Source organism: Pleurodeles waltl, chromosome 1_2, assembly GCF_031143425.1.
Source record: "Pleurodeles waltl isolate 20211129_DDA chromosome 1_2, aPleWal1.hap1.20221129, whole genome shotgun sequence".
Lineage (NCBI taxonomy): Eukaryota > Metazoa > Chordata > Amphibia > Caudata > Salamandridae > Pleurodeles > Pleurodeles waltl.
Genome location: NC_090437.1, coordinates 663,416,890 through 663,435,187, shown reverse-complemented (window position 1 = coordinate 663,435,187; position 18,298 = coordinate 663,416,890). Strand labels below are relative to the sequence as shown.

Below are 18,298 nucleotides of genomic sequence, written 5' to 3'. Positions count from 1 at the left end.
CACGCTTCTTGCGGGGAGATTGCAGGGTTCTTTAAAGCTGCTCCTTTGGATAAAGTTGCAGTCTTTTTGGAGCAGGTCCGCTGTCCTCGGGAGTTTCTTGTCGTCGTCGAAGCAGGGCAGTCCTCAGAGGATTCAGAGGTCGCTGGTCCCTTTGGAAGGCGTCGCTGGAGCAGAGTTCTTTGGAAGGCAGGAGACAGGCCGGTGAGTTTCTGGAGCCAAGGCAGTTGTTGTCTTCTGGTCTTCCTCTGCAGGGGTTTTCAGCTAGGCAGTCCTTCTTATTGTTGTTGCAGGAATCTAATCTCTAGGTTCAGGGGAGCCCTTAAATACTAAATTTAAGGGCGTGTTTAGGTCTGGGGGGTTAGTAGCCAATGGCTACTAGCCCTGAGGGTGGGTACACCCTCTTTGTGCCTCCTCCCAAGGGGAGGGGGTCACATTCCTATCCCTATTGGGGGAATCCTCCTTCTGCAAGATGGAGGATTTCTAAAAGTCAGTCACCTCAGCTCAGGACACCTTAGGGGTTGTCCTGACTGGCCAGTGACTCCTCCTTGTTTTTCTCATTATCTCTCCTGGACTTGCCGCCAAAAGTGGGGGCTGGGTCCAGGGGGCGGGCATCTCCACTAGCTGGAGTGCCCTGGGGCATTGTAACACGAAGCTTGAGCCTTTGAAGCTCACTGCTAGGTGTTACAGTTCCTGCAAGGGAGAGGTGCGAAGCACCTCCACCCAGAGCAGGCTTTGTTTCTGTCCTCAGAGAGCACAAAGGCTCTCACCGCATGGGGTCAGAAACTCGTCTCTCAGCAGCAGGCTGGCAGAGACCAGTCAGTCCTGCACTGAACAATTGGGTAAAATACAGGGGGCATCTCTAAGATGCCCTCTGTGTGCATGTTTTAATAAATCCAACACTGGCATCAGTGTGGGTTTATTATTCTGAGAAGTTTGATACTAAACTTCCCAGTATTCAGTGTAGCCATTATGGAGCTGTGGAGTTCGTTTTTGACAGACTCCCAGACCATATATTCTTATGGCTACCCTGCACTTACAATGTCTAAGGTTTTGCTTAGACACTGTAGGGGCATAGTGCTCATGCACCTATGCCCTCACCTGTGGTATAGTGCACCCTGCCTTAGGGCTGTAAGGCCTGCTAGAGGGGTGACTTACCTATGCCGCAGGCAGTGTGTGGTTGGCATGGCACCCTGAGGGGAGTGCCATGTCGACTTAGTTATTTTCTCCCCACCAGCACACACAAGCTGGCAAGCAGTGTCTGTGCTGAGTGAAGGATCCCTAGGGTGGCATAAGACATGCTTCAGCCCTTAGAAACCTTCCCTGGCATCAGGGCCCTTGGTACCAGTGGTACCAGTTACAAGGGACTTACCTGGGTGCCAGGGTTGTGCCAATTGTGGAGACAATGGTACCTTTTAGGTGAAAGAACACTGGTGCTGGGGACTGGTTAGCAGGGTCCCAGCACACTTCTCAGTCAAGTCAGCATCAGTATCAGGCAAAAAGTGGGGGGTAACTGCAACAGGGAGCCATTTCTTTACACCAAACTTCCCAGTTTTCAGTGTAGCCATTATGGTACTGTGGAGTTCGTGTATGACAGACTCCCAGACCATATACTCTTATGGCTACCCTGCACTTACAATGTCTAAGGTTTTGCTTAGGCACTGTAGGGGCATAGTGCTCATGCACCTATGCCCTCACCTATGGTATAGTGCACCCTGCTTTAGGGCTGTAAGGCCTGCTAGAGGGGTGACTTACCTATGCCATAGGCAGTGTGAGGTTGGCATGGCACCCTGAGGGGAGTGCCATGTCGACTTAGTCATTTTCTCCCCACCAGCACACACAAGCTGACAAGCAGTGTGTCTGTGCTGAGTGAGGGGTCCCTAGGGTGGCATAAGACATGCTGCAGCCCTTAGAAACCTTCCCTGGCATCAGCGCCCTTGGTACCAGTTACAAGGGACTTACCTGGATGCCAGGGTGTGCCAATTGTGGAAACAAAGGTACAGGTTAGGGAAAGAACACTGGTGCTGGGGCCTGGTTAGCAGGCCTCAGCACACTTTCAAATCATAACTTGGCATCAGCAAAGGCAAAAAGGCAGGGGGTAACCATGCCAAGGAGGCATTTCCTTACAGTGGCTGACCAGCGAGCGCGTGTATTAGCTGAGCTATGGAAACCTTTCATTCAGATTCTGTCTGCTGAATTTAACGAGCTCACATGCCCTGTCTATCTGAGGGTATTGAGGTTACTGGGAGACGACTAGAGGGGAGCTGGAAGGAGGGCCCGGAAGGTGCTGGACAGGTGAGGCCTGGGCTGGGGGGGGTGGGCTCGGGCACGGGGTGAAACATCGCTGTGAGGGGTTCGTGATGTCTTTTGTTATGATTGTTTGTGCCATTTTTTGTTTCTTTACTTCCAGATGGGGCTTCAGCACTAGCTGGGTCCTGTGCAAGTTTGGGCTCGTTGGGTGGGAGGGAAGAGCTTACCTTAGCTCAGGCTGTATAGCCCTTTAATTGGAGCCTCTGCCTGGGGCTTGTTGATATCGGATGTGAAACGCCGCTGGCCCGAGTGGTTGTAGGCGCATCGCTGTGTAAGATGTTATTTGTATCCAAAACTACCAATAAATAGATTTGATCCATAAATGTGAACTTAATGGAGGCTCTCATTGATCCCAGTAGGTGCAAATGTTTTTTCACTGGCTAGTACTAATGGAATAACTGTCCTCTCTCATTCCATATGAGAGCAGTCTCAGGCTTGGCTTATAATTTTCCTGAGTGAATGTTTTACAGAACAGCTTACAACTCATAGGGAATATCCTTTTCATAACGTCTCTTCACTGAGTGTGTTTAGAGGTCTCAAAAAAGTGTATCAGTGAGATGACCATTTCGTACTTAAATTACGTACTTTACAAATTGGTGAAACCTCCATTAGAAACAATGTAAAATACTCCAGGATTTCTCCTAGTGTTTTCTATTTTTAAAGCACAAGTTAAGTAGAAAAGTTGCATATTAAGACAAATTGTATTACAATTGTCTGATTGCAAATGTGCAAAATAGTTTTGGAAAAATTACTTACTTTGAATACAAATCCAGTCTGTTTTTTTAATTTAATGAAGATATGGATGATGCAGGACTGATAATACAAGTAGATAACCTTTCACTTCGTGGAATTTAACCATAAAAGTTGGACTCAAAGGATACCTCTGATAATAAAGTAGCATTTTTGCAAATGTTAACATTAAAGTTGCAGGTTTAACTGTCAGTGGTATCCATTGCTTTTGTTTCTGAGAGTAACGAAAGGTGACAGTAAAATGTTCCCATTGGTGTTGTATATGTGTGCATTTATTACTTGGTTTAAAAAGTAACTGCATCTGCATTCTACTTTTAACAGGGAAGTGTACGTCAGCTACTACATGAGAAGATCCGAGATGCTTACACCCATCCACAATTTGTAACTGATGTCATGAAACCTATGCAGATAGAGAACATCATTGACCAAGAGGTAAACAATCTGCTTTACCAAGATTACATTTGTGCTCTTATTCTAATTGTGTAGATTCACATGATGTGCATACTCTGGTCATCTAATGGTAGGATCGGATGTTGTCATCTATTTTTCAAAGAAATGTTTTGAGTCACAGGATTCCTTGTGACTTGTAGTAAGTCCTCACAACGATCAAATTACTTAATTCCTTCTTTATTTGTACAGGATATATATACAGAGCTGTAACTGCCTTTATGCACCTCTAGAAAAATGAATCCTAACATTCTCCTCCACCCTTCTCATCCCCCACATCACTACATCCTAGTTTCCACATTGCTACTACATTCCATTAGATGCTATTCACTACACATCCCCTTTTCTACCATTAAAAAAAACAATATAATCTATATAAACAATTCTAACAATACACTCTATTACAATTACTTCAACAACCCCACTTCCTCCCATCGTAACAACTAAGAAAAAAAAATTTAACATAAACGCATTAACCTATCATTCACATAGAACGTTTTCCAGCCTTTTTGTTTTTTTCAACATTCTTCCAAATTTGCTCCTTTTGTCACCCATCGTTTTTACATTGTCATTCTTCTTATTACTGCTTGCATCACAACTATCACCAAAATTAACAGACCTTTCTTCCACATTGTAAGGAAATGCCTCCTTGGCATGGTTGCCCCCTGACTTTTTGCCTTTGCTGATGCTATGTTTACAATTGAAAGTGTGCTGAGGCCTGCTAACCAGGCCCCAGCACCAGTGTTCTTTCCCTAACCTGTACTTTTGTATCCACAATTGGCAGACCCTGGCATCCAGATAAGTCCCTTGTAACTGGTACTTCTAGTACCAAGGGCCCTGATGCCAAGGAAGGTCTCTAAGGGCTGCAGCATGTCTTATGCCACCCTGGAGACCTCTCACTCAGCACAGACACTCTGCTTGCCAGCTTGTGTGTGCTAGTGAGGACAAAACGAGTAAGTCGACATGGCACTCCCCTCAGGGTGCCATGCCAGCCTCTCACTGCCTATGCAGTATAGGTAAGACACCCCTCTAGCAGGCCTTACAGCCCTAAGGCAGGGTGCACTATACCATAGGTGAGGGTACCAGTGCATGAGCATGGTACCCCTACAGTGTCTAAACAAAACCTTAGACATTGTAAGTGCAGGGTAGCCATAAGAGTATATGGTCTGGGAGTCTGTCAAACACGAACTCCACAGCACCATAATGGCTACACTGAAAACTGGGAAGTTTGGTATCAAACTTCTCAGCACAATAAATGCACACTGATGCCAGTGTACATTTTATTGTAAAATACACCCCAGAGGGCACCTTAGAGGTGCCCCCTGAAACTTAACCGACTATCTGTGTAGGCTGACTAGTTTTAGCAGCCTGCCACAAACCGAGACATGTTGCTGGCCCCTTGGGAGAGTGCCTTTGTCACTCTGAGGCCAGTAACAAAGCCTGCACTGGGTGGAGATGCTAACGCCTCCCCCAGGCAGGAATTGTCACACCTGGCGGTGAGCCTCAAAGGCTCACCTCCTTTGTGCCAACCCAGCAGGACACTCCAGCTAGTGGAGTTGCCCGCCCCCTCCGGCCAGGCCCCACTTTTGGCGGCAAGGCCGGAGAAGATAATGAGAAAAACAAGGAGGAGTCACTGACCAGTCAGGACAGCCCCTAAGGTGTCCTGAGCTGAGGTGACTCTAACTTTTAGAAATCCTCCATCTTGCAGATGGAGGATTCCCCCAATAGGGTTAGGAATGTGACCCCCTCCCCTTGGGAGGGGGCACAAAGAGGGTGTACCCACCCTCAGGGCTAGTAGCCATTGGCTACTAACCCCCCAGACCTAAACACGCCCTTAAATTTAGTATTTAAGGGCTACCCTGAACCCTAGAAAATTAGATTCCTGCAACTACAAGAAGAAGGACTGCCTAGCTGAAAACCCCTGCAGCGGAAGACCAGAAGACGACAACTGCCTTGGCTCCAGAAACTCACCGGCCTGTCTCCTGCCTTCCAAAGATCCTGCTCCAGCGACGCCTTCCAAAGGGACCAGCGACCTCGACATCCTCTGAGGACTGCCCCTGCTTCGAAAAGACAAGAAACTCCCGAGGACAGCGGACCTGCTCCAAGAAAAGCTGCAACTTTGTTTCCAGCAGCTTTAAAGATCCCTGCAAGCTCCCCGCAAGAAGCGTGAGACTTGCAACACTGCACCCGGCGACCCCGACTCGGCTGGTGGCGATCCAACACCTCAGGAGGGACCCCAGGACTACTCTAAGACTGTGAGTACAAAAACCTGTCCCCCCTGAGCCCCCATCGCCGCCTGCAGAGGGAATCCCGAGGCTTCATCTGACCGCGACTCTTTGAATCCAAAGTCCCGACACCTGGGAGAGACCCTGCACCCGCAGCCCCCAGGACCTGAAGGACCGGACTTTCACTGGAGGAGTGACCCCCAGGAGTCCCTCTCCCTTGATCAAGTGGAGGTTTCCCCGAGGAACCCCCCCCTTGCCTGCCTGCAGCGCTGAAGAGATCCCGAGATCTCTCATAGACTAACATTGCGAACCCGACGCTTGTTTCTACACTGCACCCGGCCGCCCCCGCGCCGCTGAGGGTGAAATTTCTGTGTGGGCTTGTGTCCCCCCCCCCGGTGCCCTACAAAACCCCCCTGGTCTGCCCTCCGAAGACGCGGGTACTTACCTGCAAGCAGACCGGAACCGGGGCACCCCCTTCTCTCCATTCTAGCCTATGTGTTTTGGGCACCACTTTGAACTCTGCACCTGACCGGCCCTGAGCTGCTGGTGTGGTAACTTTGGGGTTGCTCTGAACCCCCACCGGTGGGCTACCTTGGACCAAGAACTGAACCCTGTAAGTGTCTTACTTACCTGGTAAAACTAACAAATACTTACCTCCCCTAGGAACTGTGAAAATTGCACTGTGTCCACTTTTAAAACAGCTATTTGTCAATAACTTGTAAAGTATACATGCAATTTTTATGCTTTAAAGTTCCTAAAGTACTTACCTGCAATACCTTTCGAATGAGATATTACATGTAGAATTTTAACCTGTGGTTCTTAAAATAAACTAAGAAAAGATATTTTTCTATACAAAAACCTATTGGCTGGATTTGTCTCTGAGTGTGTGTACCTCATTTATTGTCTATGTGTATGTACAACAAATGCTTAACACTACTCCTTGGATAAGCCTACTGCTCGACCACACTACCACAAAATAGAGCATTAGTATTATCTATTTTTACCACTATTTTACCTCTAAGGGAAACCCTTGGACTCTGTGCATGCTATTCCTTACTTTGAAATAGCACATACAGAGCCAACTTCCTACACACATTTTGTGACACAACTTCTACTACATCTGTTCTATAGTTCTCTTCATTTTCCGGATCCAAATTAATCCAATATGTGTCATATTTGAATCTTTGTGTATAATTTCTTTCTACATTATTCTCCATACTCTCAATATTTTCACATGCCCTCCTAGCCAATGCAATACGACTCATGTGACTTAAATTCCCATCTTCCAATTCTGCTGTATTTTTCCTGTCTGCTTTAATCCTTTTAAGTTCACTGAATTTGCTCTCACCCTTAGCCACTTTCCTGACAGATTTTACTCACCCATTGTCTAGCCTTTAGATGCACCTCTTTAACACCCTGTGTGATGTCATAATAGACCTTATGCTTTTCCTGAGACTTCCAAATATTTTTCCTTACACCCACTGTCTTCCAAATCAATTGCTTGCTCCTACACATCCATCCTGGATTTAATTTGGAAAAAGGGACCCAACCCCTCATTAAACCAAAAGGACTCCCCCCAACAGACTGAGGTGTTGAGCTAGTAAGGAAATGCCTCCTTGGCATGGTTACCCCCTGACTTTTTGCCTTTGCTGATGCCAAGTTATGATTTGAAAGTGTGCTGAGGCATGCTGTAGGAAGTTGGCTCTGTATGCACTATTTCAAAGTAAGGAATAGTATGCACAGAGTCCGAGGGTTCCCCTTAGAGGTAAGATAGTGGCAAAAAGAGATAATACTAATGCTCTATTTTGTGGTAGTGTGGTCGAGCAGTAGGCTTATCAAAGGAGTAGTGTTGAGCATTTGTTGTACATACACACAGGCAATAAATGAGGAACACACACTCAGAGACAAATCCAGGCCAATAGGTTTTGTTATAGAAAAATATATTTTCTTAGTTTATTTTAAGAACCACAGGTTCAAATTCTACATGTAATATCACATTTGAAAGGTATTGTAGGTAAGTACTTTAGGAACTTTGAATCATTACATTAGCATGTATACTTTTTACATAAAACACAATAAGCGGTTTTAAAAGTGGACACAGTGCAATTTTCACAGTTCCTGGGGGAGGTAAGTTTTTGTTAGTTTTGTCAGGTAAGTAAATCACTTACAAGTCTCAGGTTTGGGTCCAAGGTAGCCCACCGTTGGGGGTTCAGAGCAACCCCAAAGTTACCACACCAGCAGCTCAGGGCCGGTCAGGTGCAGAGGTCAAAGAGGTGCCCAAAACGCATAGGCTGCAATGGAGAGAAGGGGGTGCCCCGGTTCCGGTCTGCCAGCAGGTAAGTACCCGCGTCTTCGGAGGGCAGACCAGGGGGGTTTTGTAGGGCACCGGGGGGGGGGACACAAGTTCACACAAAAAGTACACCCTCAGCGGCACTGGGGCGGCCGGGTGCAGTGTAGAAACAAGCGTCGGGTTTTCAATGTAAACCAATGAGAGATCAAGGGATCTCTTCAGCGTTGCAGGCAGGCAAGGGGGGGCTCCTCGGGGTAGCCACCACCTGGGCAAGGGAGAGGGCCTCCTGGGGGTCACTCCTGCACAGGAGTTCCGTTCCTTTCGGTGCTGGGGGCTGCGGGTGCAGAGTCTTTTCCAGCCGTCGGGAAATAGAGTTCAGGCAGTCACGGTCAAGGGGAAGCCTCGGGATTCCCTCTGCAGGCGTCGCTGTGGGGGCTCAGGGGGGACAACTTTGGTTACTCACGGTCTCGGAGTCGCCGGAGGGTCCTCCCTGAGGTGTTGGTTCTCCACCAGTCGAGTCGGGGTCGCCGGGTGCAGTGTTGCAAGTCTCACACTTCTTGCGGGGAGTTGCAAGGGTCTTTAAGTCTGCTCCTTGAAACAAAGTTGCAGTTCTTTTGGAGCAGTGCCGCTGTCCTCTGGAGTTTCTTGTCTTTCTTGAAGCAGGGCAGTCCTCAGAGGATTCAGAGGTCGCTGGTCCCTTGGAAAGCGTCGCTGGAGCAGGGTTCTTTGGAAGGCAGGAGACAGGCCGGTAGGACTGGGGCCAAAGCAGTTGGTGTCTTCTGTTCTTCCTCTGCAGGGGTTTTTTCAGCTCGGCAGTCTTCTTCTTCTTGTAGTTTCAGGAATCTAAATTCTTAGGTTCAGGGGAGCCCTTAAATACTAAATTTAAGGGCGTGTTTAGGTCTGGGGGGTTAGTAGCCAATGGCTACTAGCCCTGAGGGTGGGTACACCCTCTTTGTGCCTCCTCCCAAGGGGAGGGGGTCACATTCCTATCCCTATTGGGGGAATCCTCCTTCTACAAGATGGAGGATTTCTAAAAGTCAGTCACCTCAGCTCAGGACACCTTAGGGGCTGTCCTGACTGGCCAGTGACTCCTCCTTGTTTTTCTCATTATCTCTCCTGGACTTGCCGCCAAAAGTGGGGGCTGGGTCCAGGAGGCGGGCATCTCCACTAGCTGGAGTGCCCTGGGGCATTGTAACACGAAGCTTGAGCCTTTGAAGCTCACTGCTAGGTGTTACAGTTACTGCAGGGGGGAGGTGTGAAGCACCTCCACCCAAAGCAGGCTTTGTTTCTGTCCTCAAACAGCACAAAGGCTTTCACCGCATGGGGTCAGAAACTCGTCTCTCAGCAGCTTGCTGGCACAGACCAGTCAGTCCTGCACTGAACAATTGGGTAAAATACAGGGGGCATCTCTAAGATGCCCTCTGTGTGCATTTTTTAATAAATCCAACACTGGCATCAGTGTGGGTTTATTATTCTGAGAAGTTTGATACTAAACTTCCCAGTATTCAGTGTAGCCATTATGGAGCTGTGGAGTTCGTTTTTGACAGACTCCCAGCCCATATACTCTTATGGCTACCCTGCACTTACAATGTCTAAGGGTTTGCTTAGACACTGTAGGGGCATAGTGCTCATGCACATATGCCCTCACCTGTGGTATAGTGCACCCTGCCTTAGGGCTGTAAGGCCTACTAGAGGGGTGACTTACCTATGCCACAGGCAGTGGGAGGTTGGCATGGCACCCTGAGGGGAGTGCCATGTCGACTTAGTCATTTTGTCCCCACCAGCACACACAAGCTGGCAAGCAGTGTGTCTGTGCTGAGTGAGGGGTCCCTAGGGTGGCACAAGACGTGCTGCAGCCCTTAGAGACCTTCCCTGGCATCAGGGCCCTTGGTACCCGGGGTACCAGTTACAAGGGACTTACCTAGGTGCCAGGGTTGTGCCAATTGTGGAAACAATGGTACATTTTAGGTGAAAGAACACTGGTGCTGGGGCCTGGTTAGCAGGGTCCCAGGACACTTCCCAGTCAAGTCAGCATCAGTATCAGGCAAAAAGTGGGGGGTAACTGCAACAGGGAGCCATTTCTTTACACAAGCCCCCCCCCCAGCCCACAGGCCAGGAGACTCAGCCAAAGCTGGGAGAGTCTTCCTAGTCTGTCAGGCGAGAAGAGTAGAGGAAATAGGCTGGTTTGTGGCAGGGCCTACTCTGCCTTACATCCTCCTGTTCAGGTCATTCCCTCTGGGGAACTGACCCACTTCCACAGTGATAGGACCTAGTCTGAATTGCCTCTTGTCTGTACTTTTAATGTCTCCACCCATTCTCTCTATTTTGGGGTTAGAGGTATCCACCTCTGCTAATCTTATCTTAGCCAGGGTCACCCCTAGCTTACCCAAAGAGGTTACCCAGAGCTGGAGTAACCCCACCATGACCAACAGGGTCAGGGGGCCTAACTTGCTATTTGGCATGGGGTCAGACCACCATGCCAAGGATAGTGCAGCCATAAAGGCTAACACCCAGCAGAGGCCACTGACAGCTGTCCGTGCCCAGAACCACACCTTTAGCTCTTCACCTACAAGGGAAGGGGCTAAGTTACAGGCTTCTTTGGGTTCAGGGTGCCTGTCTGCTGTATTAGAGTGGGGGGTTACCACATCTTGTAGTAAACACCCTTCTTCCACTCTTTCTTCTGTTAACTGAAGAGCCACCCACTCAGGCTTAAGTGGCCTGACTAGCCAGGCCTTCTTGTGGGTCAGGTTGGACTTTAACAGTGCCATTTTTGGAGTTCTCCCCTACTGGAGCAGAATCTCCCTGGCTTGCTGGAACCTTGGCTAAAGGTTGTCCACTTTTCCTACTCTGTTTTCCTTTCTTTTTCTTCTGGGGCCTACTTGCAGTTACTGCAGGGGCAGGACCTCCAGAATCCTTGGGAGAGCACTGGCACTGGACCAGTTCCTCTCTTGGGCTCTGACTAACCTCTGGGTAGTCATTTCCAAGGAGACAATCAAGGAGGAGGTCTGTACTGACTACCACACTTCTCCAGCTAAAAGTCCCACCCACTTCTATGGGCACAAAAGCCACAGGCCTAACAGTGACCGTGTCTGGGCTAACTCTTACTCTGGCAGTCTCACCTGGGATGTACTGGTTTGAGAACACCAGCCTGTCATGCACAATAGTGTGACTGGCACAAGTGTCTCTCAGGGCAGTGGCTGGGATTCCATTCACCAGTAGGTGGTGGAAGTGTCTACTTCCCTCTGGAATCTCCAACTCACCTGTTGGGCCCTTTTTCCAGTTGAAGGCTATGAAGACCTCCTCATCTGAGGAGTCCTCCCCAATGGCTACACTGGTCACCCCTGGGATTTTGCTAGGGGGTTTGTTTTTGGGACAAGAAGTGTCCTTGGTATGGTGCCCTGTCTGTCTACAGTTATGGCACCATGCCTTAGTGGCATCCCAGTTCTTACCCTGGTACCCACCTTTGTTTTGGGTTCTGTCTCGGGCCCCACCCAACTGGTCTGGTTTTTGGGGGCCTACAGAGGACTCTTTTTCTTTATTTCTAGTGTCACCCACTTTCTCCTGGGGAGTCTTTGTAACACCTTTCTTTTGGTCACCCCCAGTGGAAGTTTTGGTTACCCTAGTCTTGACCCAGTGGTCTTCCTTCTTTCCCAATTCTTAGGGAGAAATTGGACCTAGGTCTACCAGATACTGATGCAACTTTTCATTGAAGCAGTTACTTAAAATGTGTTCTTTCATAAACAAATTATAAAGCCCAACATAGTCATGCACTTCATTTCCAGTTACCCAACCATCCAGTGTTTTCACTGAGTAGTCTACAAAATCAACCCAGGTCTGTCTCGAGGATTTTTGAGCCCCCCTGAATCTAATCCTATACTCCTCAGTGGAGAATCCAAAGCCCTCAATCAGGGTTCCCTTCATGAGGTCATAAGATTCTGCATCTTTTCCAGAGAGTGTGAGGAGTCTATCCCTACACTTTCCAGTGAACATTTCCCAAAGGAGAGCACCCCAGTGAGATTTGTTCACTTTTCTGGTTACACAAGCCCTCTCAAAAGCTATGAACCATTTGGTGATGTCATCACCATCTTCATATTTAGTTACAATCCCTTTAGGGATTTTCAACATGTCAGGAGAATCTCTGACCCTAGTTATGTTGCTGCCACCATTGATGGGTCCTAGGCCCATCTCTTGTATTTCCCTTTCTATGGCTAGGATCTGTTTTTCCAAAGCCAATCTTTTGGCCATCCTGGCTAACTGGATGTCCTCTTCACTGGAGTTATCCTCAGTGATTTCAGAGTTGTTGGTCTCTCCTGTGAGGGAAACAGCATCTCTGACTATTATATTTGGAGTCGGGGCTTGAGCAGCCCTGTTCTCCCTAAGTAGGACTGGAGGGGGGGAATTTCCCTCCAAGTCACTATCTTCATCCTCTGTGTTGCCATCCTCAGAGGGGTTGGCTCTTTCAAACTCTCCCAAAAGCTCCTGGAGCTGTTGTTTGGAAGGTCTGGGGCCCATTGTAATTTTCTTTATTTTACAGAGTGACCTTAGCTCCCTCATCTTAAAATGGAGGTAAGGGGTGATGTCGAGTTCCATCACATTCACATCTGTACTAGACATTATGCTTCTAAAAGTTGTAATACTTTTTAAGAATCTAAAACTAGTTCTAGGTTCTAATTAAAACTTTTAAACTCTAAAAGAAATGCTAAACAGGATCTAACACAAGGCCCTAGCAGGTCTTTTAAGAATTTAGAAAAATAGCTCAAATTGCAAAAATCAATTTCTAATTACAATTTTTGGAATTTGTCGTGTGATCAGGTATTGGCTGAGTAATTCAGCAAATGCAAAGTCTTGTACCCCACCGCTGATCCACCAATGTAGGAAGTTGGCTCTGTATGCACTATTTCAAAGTAAGGAATAGTATGCACAGAGTCCAAGGGTTCCCCTTAGAGGTAAGATAGTGGCAAAAAGAGATAATACTTGTAAAGAAATGGCTCCCTGTTGCAGTTACCCCCCACTTTTTGCCTGATACTGATGCCGACTTGACTGAGAAGTGTGCTGGGACCCTGCTAACCAGGCCCCAGCACCAGTGTTCTTTCACCTAAAATGTACCATTGATCCCACAATTGGCACACCCTGGCATCCAGATAAGTCCCTTGTAACTGGTACCTCTGGTACCAAGGGCCCTGATGCCAGGGAAGGTCTCTAAGGGCTGCAGCATGTATTATGCCACCCTAGAGACCCCTCACTCAGCACAGACACACTGCTTACAAGCCTGTGTGTGCTGGTGAGAACAAAATGAGTAAGTCGACATGGCACTCCCCTCAGGGTGCCACGCCAGCCTCTCACTGCCTATGCAGTATAGGTAAGACACCCCTCTAGCAGGCCTTACAGCCCTAAGGCAGGGTGCACTATACCATAGGTGAGGGTACCAGTGCATGAGCACTGTGCCCCTACAGTGTCTAAGCAAAACCTTAGACATTGTAAGTGCAGGGTAGCCATAAGAGTATATAGTCTGGGAGTCTGTTTTACACGAACTCCACAGCACCATAATGGCTACACTGAAAACTGGGAAGTTTGGTATCAAACTTCTCAGCACAATAAATGCACACTGATGGCAGTGTACATTTTATTGTAAAATACACCACAGAGGGCACCTTAGAGGTGCCCCCTGAAACTTAACCAACTATCTGTGTAGGCTGACTGGTTCCAGCAGCCTGCCACACTAGAGACATGTTGCTGGCCCCATGGGGAGAGTGCCTTTGTCACTCTGAGGCCAGTAACAAAGCCTGCACTGGGTGGAGATGCTAACACCTCCCCCAGGCAGGAGCTGTAACACCTGGCGGTGAGCCTCAAAGGCTCACCCCTTTGTCACAGCCCAGCAGGGCACTCCAGCTTAGTGGAGTTGCCCGCCCCCTCCAGCCACGGCCCCCACTTTTGGCGGCAAGGCTGGAGGGAACAAAGAAAGCAACAAGGAGGAGTCACTGGCCAGTCAGGACAGCCCCTAAGGTGTCCTGAGCTGAAGTGACTCTAACTTTTAGAAATCCTCCATCTTGCAGATGGAGGATTCCCCCAATAGGGTTAGGATTGTGACCCCCTCCCCTTGGGAGGAGGCACAAAGAGGGTGTACCCACCCTAAGGGCTAGTAGCCATTGGCTACTAACCCCCCAGACCTAAACGCCCTTAAATTTAGTATTTAAGGGCTCCCCTGAACCTAAGAAATTAGATTCCTGCAAACTACAAGAAGAAGGACTGCCTAGCTGAAAACCCCTGCAGAGGAAGACCAGAAGACGACAACTGCCTTGGCTCCAGAAACTCACCGGCCTGTCTCCTGCCTTCCAAAGAACTCTGCTCCAGCGACGCCTTCCAAGGGACCAGCGACCTCTGAATCCTCTGAGGACTGCCCTGCTTCGAAAAAGACAAGAAACTCCCGAGGACAGCGGACCTGCTCCAAAAAGACTGCAACTTTGTTTCAAGGAGCAGCTTTAAAGACCCTGCAATCTCCCCGCAAGAAGCGTGAGACTTGCAACACTGCACCCGGCGACCCCGACTCGGCTGGTGGAGAACCAACACCTCAGGGAGGACCCCCGGACTACTCTCCGACTGTGAGTACCAAAACCTGTCCCCCCTGAGCCACCACAGCGCCGCCTGCAGAGGGAATCCCGAGGCTTCCCCTGACCGCGACTCTCTGAAACCTAAGTCCCGACGCCTGGAAAAGACCCTGCACCCGCAGCCCCCAGGACCTGAAGGACCGGACTTTCACTGGAGAAGTGACCCCCAGGAGTCCCTCTCCCTTACCCAAGTGGAGGTTTCCCCGAGGAAGCCCCCCCCCTTGCCTGCCTGCAGCGCTCAAGAAATCCGTTGATCTCTCATAGACTAACATTGCAAACCCGACGCTTGTTTCTACATTGCACCCGGCCGCCCCCGCGCTGCTGAGGGTGAAATTTCTGTGTGGGCTTGTGTCCCCCCCGGTGCCCTACAAAACCCCCCTGGTCTGCCCTCCGAAGACGCGGGTACTTACCTGCAAGCAGACCGGAACCGGGGCACCCCCTTCTCTCCATTCTAGCCTATGCGTTTTGGGCACCACTTTGAACTCTGCACCTGACCGGCCCTGAGCTGCTGGTGTGGTGACTTTGGGGTTGCTCTGAACCCCCAACGGTGGGCTACCTTGGACCAAGAACTGAACCCTGTAAGTGTCTTACTTACCTGGTAAAACTAACAAAAACTTACCTCCCCCAGGAACTGTGAAAATTGCACTAAGTGTCCACTTTTAAAGTAGCTATTTGTGAATAACTTGAAAAGTATACATGCAATTGAAATGATTCAAAGTTCCTAATGTACTTACCTGCAATACCTTTCAAACAAGATATTACATGTTAAATTTGAACCTGTGGTTCTTAAAATAAACTAAGAAAAGATATTTTTCTATAACAAAACCTTTTGGCTGGATTTGTCTCTGAGTGTGTGTACCTCATTTATTGTCTATGTGTATGTACAACAAATGCTTAACACTACTCCTTGGATAAGCCTACTGCTCGACCACACTACCACAAAATAGAGCATTAGTATTATCTATTTTTACCACTATTTTACCTCTAAGGGGAACCCTTGGACTCTGTGCATGCTATTCCTTACTTTGAAATAGCACATACAGAGCCAACTTCCTACATTGGTGGATCAGCGGTGGGGTACAAGACTTTGCATTTGCTGGACTACTCAGCCAATACCTGATCACACGACAAATTCCAAAATTGTCATTAGAAATTGATTTTTGCAATTTGAAAAGTTTTCTAAATTCTTAAAAGACCTGCTAGGGCCTTGTGTTAGATCCTGTTTAGCATTTCTTTTAGAGTTTAAAAGTTTGTAAAAGTTTGAATTAGATTCTAGAACCAGTTGTAGATTCTTAAAAAGTATTCCAACTTTTAGAAGCAAAATGTCTAACACAGATGTGACTGTGGTGGAACTCGACACCACACCTTACCTCCATCTTAAGATGAGGGAGCTAAGGTCACTCTGTAAAATAAAGAAAATAACAATGGGCCCCAAACCTACCAAAATACAGCTCCAGGAGCTTTTGGCAGAGTTTGAAAAGGCCAACCCCTCTGAGGGTGGCAACTCAGAGGAAGAGGATAGTGACTTGGAGGAAAATTCCCCCCTACCAGTCCTATCTAGGGAGAACAGGGTCTCTCAAACCCTGACTCCAAAAATAATAGTCAGAGATGCTGGTTCCCTCACAGGAGAGACCAACACCTCTGAAATCACTGAGGATAACTCCAGTGAAGACGACATCCAGTTAGCCAGGATGGCCAAAAGATTGGCTTTGGAAAGACAGATCCTAGCCATAGAGAGGGAAAGACAAGAGATGGGCCTAGGACCCATCAATGGTGGCAGCAACATAAATAGGGTCAGAGATTCTCCTGATATGTTGAAAATCCCCAAAGGCATTGTAACAAAATATGAAGATGGTGATGACATCACCAAATGGTTCACAGCTTTTGAGAGGGCTTGTGTAACCAGAAAAGTGAACAAATCTCACTGGGGTGCTCTCCTTTGGGAAATGTTCACAGGAAAGTGTAGGGATAGACTCCTCACACTCTCTGGAAAAGATGCAGAATCTTATGACCTCATGAAGGGTACCCTGATTGAGGGCTTTGGATTCTCCACTGAGGAGTATAGAATTAGATTCAGGGGGGCTCAAAAATCCTCGAGCCAGACCTGGGTTGATTATGTTGACTACTCAGTGAAAACACTGGATGGTTGGGTAACTGGAAATGAAGTGTATGACTATGTTGGGCTTTATAATTTGTTTATGAAAGAACACATTTTAAGTAACTGCTTCAATGAAAAGTTGCATCAGTATCTAGTAGACCTAGGTCCAATTTCTCCCCAAGAATTGGGAAAGAAGGCAGACCACTGGGTCAAGACTAGGGTAACCAAAACTTCCACTGGGGGTGACCAAAAGAAAGGGGTTACAAAGCCTCCCCAGGAGAAAGTGGGTGACACTAGAAACAAAGAAAAAGAGTCCCCTGTAGGCCCCCAAAAACCAGACCAGGTGGGTGGGCCCAGAGACACAACCCAAAACAAAGGTGGGTACCAGGGTAAGAGCTGGGATGCCACTAAGGCATGGTGCCATAACTGTAAACAGACAGGGCACCACACCAAGGACACTTCTTGTCCCAAAAACAAACCCCCTAGCAAAATTCAAGGGTTAACCAGTGTAGCCATTGGAGATGACTCCTCAGATGAGGAGGTCTTCATAGCCTTCAACTGGAAAAAGGGCCCAACAGGTGAGTTGGAGATTCCAGAGGGAAGTAGACACTTCCACCACCTACAGGTGAATGGAATCCCAGCCACTGCCCTGAGAGACACTTGTGCCAGTCACACTATTGTGCATGACAGGCTGGTGTCCTCAAACCAGTACATCCCAGGTGAGATGGCCAGAGTAAGAGTTAGCCCAGACAGGGTCACTAATAGGCCTGTGGCTCTTGTGCCCATAGAAGTGGGTGGAACTTTTAGCTGGAGAAGGGTGGTAGTCAGTACAGACCTCCCCCTTGATTGTCTCCTTGGAAATGACTACCCAGAGGTTAGTCAGGGCCTAAGAGAAGAACTGGTCCAGGGCCAGTCCTCTCCCAAGGATTCTGGAGTGCCTGCCACTGCAGTAAATGCAAGTAAGCCCCAGAAGAAAAAGAAAAGGAAACAGAGTAGGAAAGGTGGACAACCTTTAGCCAAGGTTCCAGCAAGCCAAGGAGATTCTGCTCCAGTAGGGGAGAACTCCAAAAATGGCTCTGAGAAAGTCCAACCTGACCCACAAGAAGTCCTGGCTAGTCAGGCAACTGTTAAGCCTGAGTGGGTGGCTCCTCAGCTAACAGAAGAAAGAGTGGAAGAAGGGTGTTTACTACAAGATGTGGTAACCCCCCACTCTAATACAGCAGACAGGCACCCTGAACCCAAAGAAGCCTGTAACTTAGCCCCTTCCCTTGTAGGTGAAGAGCTAAAGGTGTGGTTCTGGGCACTGACAGCTGTCAGTGGCCTCTGCTGGGTGTTAGCCTTTATGGCTGCACTATCCTTGGCATGGTGGTCTGACCCCATGCCAAATAACAAGTTAGGCCCCCTGACCCTGTTGGTCATGGTGGGGTTACTCCAGCTCTGGGTAACCTCTTTGGGTAAGCTAGGGGTGACCCTGGCTAAGATAAGATTAGCAGAGGTGGATACCTCTGACCTCAAAATAGAGAGAATGGGTAAAGACATAAAAATCACAGACAAGAGGCAGTTCAGACTAGGTCCT

The 18,298-nt window shown here is 48.3% G+C and overlaps 1 protein-coding gene across 1 annotated transcript in view; it reads left to right on the top strand.

Moving 5' to 3' along the window:
• ABCE1 (ATP binding cassette subfamily E member 1) overlaps positions 1 to 18,298 on the top strand; it is a 222,238-nt gene that overhangs the window by 124,148 nt on the left and 79,792 nt on the right. Inside the window, exon 14 of the mRNA XM_069242598.1 lies at positions 3,379 to 3,489. Within this exon, the coding sequence (XP_069098699.1) occupies positions 3,379 to 3,489 (111 nt within the window). The remainder of the gene's footprint in view (positions 1 to 3,378; positions 3,490 to 18,298) is intronic.